This window comes from Vigna umbellata, chromosome 2, assembly GCF_029865625.1.
Source record: "Vigna umbellata cultivar VRB3 chromosome 2, Vumbellata_1.0, whole genome shotgun sequence".
NCBI classification, from domain to species: Eukaryota; Viridiplantae; Streptophyta; class Magnoliopsida; order Fabales; family Fabaceae; genus Vigna; species Vigna umbellata.
Window position 1 is genome coordinate 10193568 of NC_142166.1, and position 7312 is coordinate 10200879.

The 7312-nt window shown below is 31.5% G+C and overlaps 1 protein-coding gene across 1 annotated transcript; it reads left to right on the forward strand.

Moving 5' to 3' along the window:
• Window positions 1-6409: 6409 nt before the first annotated feature.
• On the forward strand, window positions 6410-7312 carry LOC124848181 (early nodulin-93-like). Its single transcript, XM_047325826.2, has 4 exons — window positions 6410-6618; window positions 6690-6751; window positions 6886-6961; window positions 7133-7312. Exons 1-4 carry the CDS (start codon window positions 6561-6563, stop codon window positions 7225-7227), a joined length of 291 nt encoding a protein of 96 aa, XP_047181782.1. The 5' UTR covers window positions 6410-6560; the 3' UTR covers window positions 7228-7312.

Consider the following 7312-nt stretch of genomic DNA (forward strand, 5'->3'; position numbering starts at 1 on the left):
CTGTGGCATTATAATTTTTTTTGTCTTGTTTATTCACCTCTACAAAAGTGACCCCTCACTTACAATCTATTACATCCAATCTGCAATGGAGGCAATTCAATTAATTAAATTCCTTGTATCACAAGAAAAATGAGTTTCCCTTTTGCACATGAGATTAGCTCATGCTCGAGTTTGAGTTATGAATTTTTGTACTCTATATATTGACCGATACATGTTGATTGCAATACTGTGATGGAGAAAATCGATTGATTANTATATAATATAGATATATATATATATATATAGCGTTTAAACTAAAGAAAGTTCAATTAATCTAAAAAAACATCCAATATCAAAACAAATATCAAAAATATAAAATAAAACTAAACCTAAGTAATGTTCAACAGCAAATATAAGTGTTCCTAGCTTCATATTTGCAGAAGATAAATTGTCCACTCCTGTCTTATCTGCCTAATGTGTCCTCTGGTATAGGAGATGTTGGACAAGTTTAAATAATTTCATGTTTTTGGTGAGAGACAGTCAGGAAAGAAGCTGAAGCGCATCGTACTGAAATTTTTTTTTACTGGTGTGGTGAATAGTGTGGACCATTTGATGCTTATTGTAGACAGTATGGTATTGCACATGAGAAGACTCCTCCCAAAACTCCTCCCAAAACTCCTCAGTTGAATGGTTTAGCAGAGAGGATGAACAGGACATTGATTGAAAGAATTAGGTGTATGTTTTCTGAAGCAAAATTGCCTAAGCATTTTTGGGGTGAGGCATTGTTTACAGCAGTGCATGTTATTAATCTAAGTCCTACAGTCGCTTTGAACTCTGAGGTGCCAGCCACGATTTGGTTTGGCAAGAATGTTACTTATGATCATTTGCGTGTCTTCGGTTGTAAAGCATTTGTTCATGTTCCAAAGGATGAAAGATCCAAGTTGGATGTGAAGACAAGGCAATGCATCTTCATTGGCTTTGGTCAGGATGAATTTGGCTACAAGTTGTATGATCCCGTTGAAAAGAAAGTTGTTAGAAGTCGTGATGTGCAATTCATGGAAGATCAAACCATTGAAGATATTGATAAGGTGGAAAAGTCTACACCTAAGGAAGATGGTAATGTGGCTGATTTTGATCCAATTCGGTTGTCTATTAATGATTTGGATATTGATGTTCATGATGATGAACAACATGGTGATACTAATCAGCAGATTGGAGATGACTTGGATGTTCCTATTGATAATGTTGATGAAGAGGAACATGATGTGTCACTAGATGAGAGTTTTGGTGATGTACCTGAGTTATCCGAAGCTCAACCCTGAAGATCTGATAGGCCAAAACAACCTTCTAAGAAGTACTCTACCAATGAGTATGTGATGTTGACTGATGACGGAGAACCTAAATGTTATGAGGAGGCCATTGAAAGTGAAGAAAAGCAAAAGTGATTGGATGCAATGTAGGATGAGATGAAATCTCTGCATGATAATCACACTTATGACTTGGTGAAGTTACCTAAGGGTAAGAGAGCCTTAGAGAACAGGTGGATTTTCAGGGTGAAGCAAGAGAGCAATTCTACATCTATCAGATATAAAGCCAGATTAGTGGTGAAAGGCTTCAGACAAAGAAAGGGTGTTGACTTCAATGAGATTTTCTCACCTGTGGTGAGGATGACATCCATAAGAATTGTGTTAAGTTTAACTGCTACTCTAGATTTGGAGGTTCATCAGATGGATGTGAAGACAACTTTCCTTCATGGTGATTTGGAGGAAGAGATTTACATGAAGCAACCATATGGTTTTCTTGTTGAAGGCAAGGAAGACTATGTGTGTAGGCTACGAAAAAACCTATATGGTTTGAAGCAGGCTCTGAGGCAGTGGTATAAGAAGTTTGAGTCTGTTATGTGTGAGCAAGGCTACAAGAAAACTACTTCTGACCATTGTGTTTTTGTCAGGAAATTTTCTGAGAATGATTTCATTATACTGTTGTTATATGTTGATGACATGCTTATTGTTGGGAAAGATGTATCCAAAATTGACAGGTTGAAGAAGCAATTGGGCGAGTCATTTGCCATGAAAGACATGGGAGTTGCTAAGAAGATTCTTGGTATAAGTATCACTCGTGATAGAAAAGAGAAGAAACTTTGACTATCATAGGAGCACTACATTCAGAAGGTGTTGCAAAGATTCCAAATGGAAAATGCTAAAGTTGTAAGTACTCCTCTTGCTACTCATTTTAAGTTGAGTGTTAAACAAAGTCCTTCAAATGAAGCTAAGAAGATGGATATGAGCAAAGTTCCTTATGCTTCTGTGGTGGGTAGTTTGATGTATGCAATGGTATGTACAAGGTCTGATATTGCACATGCTGTTGGTACAGTCAGTAGATTTCTGTCAAATCCAGGTAGAGATAATTGGAATGCTGTGAAATGGATTTTGAGGTATCTTCGTAGTACTAGTGGTTTGAGGCTTTGTTTTGGAGGTGATAAGCCTACTTTGGTGGGTTACTCAGATTCAGATATGGTTGGAGACATTGATTCCAGAAAGTCTACTTCAGGGTATTTGATTCATTTTGCAGGGAGAGCCTTGGCTTGGCAATCAAAGTTGCAAAAGTGTGTAGCGTTGTCTACTACTGAGGCAGAATTCATTGCACTTACTGAAGCATGTAAGGAGTTGTTATGAGTGAAGAAATTCTTGCAGGAGCTTGGTTTTGTGCAAGGGAAATACTTGTTGTATTGTGACAGTCAAAGTGCTATTAATCTTGGTAAGAATCCAACTTTTCATTCTATATCCAAACATATTGATGTGAGGTATCATTGGATACGTAATGTTTTGGATGCTAGGTTGTTGGAATTAGCTAAAGTTCATGCAGATGATAATGGTGTTGATATGATGACCAAGGCATTGCCAAAAGGAAAGTTTGAAGTTTGTTGTGAGATCGCCGGTTTGGCGCATATCTCCACATAGTCGTGAGGGGGAGATTTGTTGGGTTATTGGGATCCCTTCCTATGTGGAGAATAGGCCCAAATAATGTGGACCTTTAGGTCTCACTAGGTCAAATTGAGATGGGTCAAATTAGTAGAGCACATTAGAGTCATTTGAAGAGAGGCCAAAGCCAAGTGAGAGAAAAAGAAAGAAAGAAAGTCATTCTCGCATAACCCTAAACCTGCACTGGTGTTTTATTCTCTGTGAACTAGTTCACCGTTGGATCGAGCTGATTTTTGGACAGTAGGTTCCAGACATATGGTTATTCATTCTGACCGTTCAGATCGTCAAACGGAGGTCTAGATTGGGAGAAATCGGTCCCGCACCAGAAGCCATGTTTTGTGGAATTTTTCATCTTTTTGGTTCTCATTTGTAAGCATTTGTGCTTATTTAAATTTGCTTATTGAACACATCATTTGGTGTTATTATTGGAGACTCTTTTGTACCCTATTATTGATCATAGTGGATTTTTCTTTGGTTTGGACGACTCGTGGTTTTTACCCTTGCATTGAGGGGTTTTCCACGCTAAAAATTGTTGGTGTCTCTTTGTGCTTTGGATTCTATTTTTGTTCTATTTGTTTGGTGCTCCTCACAAATTCTCGCAAGAAGGAGGATTGAATTTCCGCTACGTTATTACTGTTTGATAAGTTGTTATATTTTTTGGTCATTTCTCATCAGTGAGCAGTAAATACATTAGGACAATGTGTGGCTAAAAGTCTTTTCAACTTTAAACATGTTCTTTTAAGTCACGGGAAAGAGATTGACATGAAACAAATTTAAATGTATTCTTGAAGAAATATTGGTGTTTACGTATCAAAAGTATGAGCTCTTAAAAGAACGAAGAATATATATATATATATATATATATATATATATATATATATATATATATATATATATATATATATATATATATATATATATTTAAAACTCTCTTTCAACATCGTCCAAACTTTTCACTCATTAAACAAAGTTATTCAAATATATGTTACTTTGCCCCTGTCGAGCATTTTCTATACATCATAGTTTGTAAAGATTTTTACACTTTATTGTAAGCACTTAACCAAAACAAAATTTCGGATTTGTTGTACTTTTTTTTTCTAATAAATAATTTAGAAGTAAAGAGCATTTATTTGTAATATCTTTTATGCGAGAGTTTCTTTAATAAACAATTATGAAGAGACTTTTTTATACTGTATTAGAAAGAAATTATATACTTCGTGCTAATAATAGTTTAGACAAATTAAGTATTAATAAGTGGATCTATTAAAGTTAGAAGTTACAATTATAATATCAATAATTAAGGATTAATTAGTGAGTCACAGTCCAAATTTGGATGACCTAGTATAAATCAACATTTTCATCCTTACACAAATTTTTCTCATCTAAATATTTGTGAATATTGTTGAAACTTATTTCAAAAACTATCAAATGAAGTATAAATTATCGTTTTCATTATTGTTTATTACATAAGTTTTCATAGTCTTAGTTACTGTTTAAATGTTTGCAAGAATTGTTGAAACTTATTTTTAAATTTTTACTCAAATTTTTTCCTTTTAGATGTAACTTTTTATTATTTGTGAAAAAAAATTATTTTATTAATGAATTAGTATTTTATTAAGATATAGATACTAATTTATTGTGATGAAAATTATAATAAATAATGTTTTAAAATATATAAATTATATTTTCAATATGTGATAGATAATTTGATTATGAAACAAGAAGAATAATATATTGAAAAAAAAAATCCAAAGTATAAAAATTCATAAAAAAGAAGTGAAATGGATAATAAAATGATATATCATCCAAAGAAGACAGAGTGAAAGTGAAAGGTAGTAAATACTCAAGTCTGTTCTTAAGATCCTAAAGCACTATTTATTAATGAACTATTTAATAGGTTCGTGGTTCAATTTTTCACATAAATGAGTCCTTCATAAATTTATTTGGTTGCATGCAAAGTCCCTTTCATACTAAATATGAAGAAAAGTTTGTATAAATGTACCAAATGTCAAATATTTATAAAATACTCTATGAAAGCTGAGTATATCTTTCAAACACTCATTTGTATGACATTTAATTAAGAAACTATTAACACTCATCTTTTACCAACCAATTTAGATAATTATCTTTTGAAAAACTCTGTCATTTAAAATTTGGTTGACTATTTAAGAAATATTTAAAAAAAAAGTAAAAATACTCATTCTAAATAATAATTGGTTATAATTATGATCTAGAAAGGGTTTTTAATCTCTAAATATGTGGTCAGATTTTTATAAAAAAAAATTCTTAAATATATTTTAGTATTTAAGGAATTGACAGACTCTCTGACACACAAAAATCCTTTTGGCAGTAAGGTTCTACTAATTAAATTTGACGTAAAAATGTGTTATGTTTTGTTTTTTTTAATAATATCATGTTTTTGTTGAAAGAAGAGTGATGAAGATCTCACTAGAGGAATTTTTTATAGTTGAAAAGAATACGAAGGATCATGTATGTTTTTAAAAGTGATTGTTAATTTTTTTGTTTTAAATATTCTGTTTTATAATAAAATTAATTATAACTCTCATGACTGTAATAAAAATACTTTTTATTTATAAAAAGTACAAGGTGTCTTTCTTTTTTGAGAGTCAGGATCCCAAAAAGATATTTTAAGAGTATTAACATTTATATATGTTTTCAAGAAAGAAAATAACTTTCCGCAGTATATTTTTTTTCCAAATAAAAAAAAATAGATGATGATAATGTTTTTAGGATGTTAAATTAAGAGGGTAGGACACCCAGTGAGCCAAAACCATGGCTTAAACCTATTTTTCACAAAAAAAAAAAATCATCAAAGGTACATGATACATTCAGCCAAATGGTTTAATCTTAAAAATAAGTATTTTTAAAATAAAAAAAAATTGAAATACACATTTACTTAATATACATATAAAATCTACCTGTTAAAATAAAAATAAAAAACTATTTTTGAAATAAAAACTTAGACAAATAAATATAAAAACGAAATATACCTTTTTTTAAATTAAAAAAAATTAATTTTAGAAAATAGACACAATTATTTCATTGAACACGTGCCTACCCCGTTAATTTATTTTGATCATGGATTTTGAGGTGGGCCAAGATACATTTTTATGAGGTGGGCTTTCATCTCTGTATCGAACATATTATGGCTATACCTGAATGGAGCTTCTTCCTGCACTTCATTGTTTTTTTTACACCTCCAAATTTTTCATTACTTTCCATTTTGTGTAAAAAAAATTGACAAAAAATATAAAATAAGATTATAAATTAAGATTCTTAAAGAGTTATTCATAGTGTGATGTACAAAAATTTATAATATAAAGAGGATAAAAAAAAAACTAAGAAGGTACTTTTGAGAGAGAAAAGAAAAGCTTGTTTTTGGTATCTCATAAAATGAAAGAGGTGTAAAAATGAATGTGTGATAAAAATGAAGTGGTGTGAAAACAATGGTCTAAAGACATTGGATTGTTATGAAACCATGAACTCACAAAGATTGAATTCTCACTAATTCCTATATAAGCATTTAACCTTTCTCCTCACCAAAACTTACTAATTCCTTTCTTCTTTCACTCTTTCGATATGGCCAAAGGAAATTCTCCTCTCGTCAGACCTACCTTCGCCGAGCGATGTTCTGATGGTACTTCTCACGTCTTTGCTTCTTCTTTACTATTAATTCAAATTTAAACTTTACTATTAATATCTAAACAGAGAGTGTGTTAGCCGGAGCAAAGGCAGCAGTTGTTGCATGTGTTGCCACCGCCATTCCAACTGTAACTATTCCCTTTCACTCACATATAGCTTTAATTAAATATTAATTATTTTATAAATTTTAATATTTTTTATTCTTTTATTTATATATTCACATCTTAAATTGGAATGCAACAATTATGATGATATTATGCAGTTGGCTAGTGTGAGGATGCTGCCTTGGGCAAAAGCCAATCTCAATCACACAGCTCAAGCTCTCATAATCTCCACAGGTTTCGTTTATCATAATCACAACCACCACCGTTTTTTCTTACTAAAAATAATATATTAATTTTTTTCAAAAAAATATTCATTGCTGATTTCTTTCAAATCTTCTAATTTGTCAACCGAATCCCAATATTTTACAAACTGAAAATTATTTTAACCGTTATTTTTTTCTTTAGCGACGGCAGCGGCATATTTCATAGTAGCTGACAAGACAGTTTTAGCAACGGCAAGAAAGAACTCCTTCAACAAACCCTCCCATTCTCAACCATGAAATGTATTCCATTTTGGTAACATTATCCAAATGTGAACCCAATTGCACTTATTTCTCCTAATAAAGACTTTTAAATGTTCATATA

Bases quoted from the DNA above. Each gene is read 5' to 3' on its own strand.
- LOC124848181 (XM_047325826.2), top strand. From the start codon at position 6,561: ATGGCCAAAGGAAATTCTCCTCTCGTCAGACCTACCTTCGCCGAGCGA. The intron at 6,752-6,885 runs GTAACTATTCCC...GATATTATGCAG, and splicing joins TTGCCACCGCCATTCCAACT to TTGGCTAGTGTGAGGATGCT. The intron at 6,962-7,132 runs GTTTCGTTTATC...TTTTTTCTTTAG, and splicing joins AGCTCTCATAATCTCCACAG to CGACGGCAGCGGCATATTTC.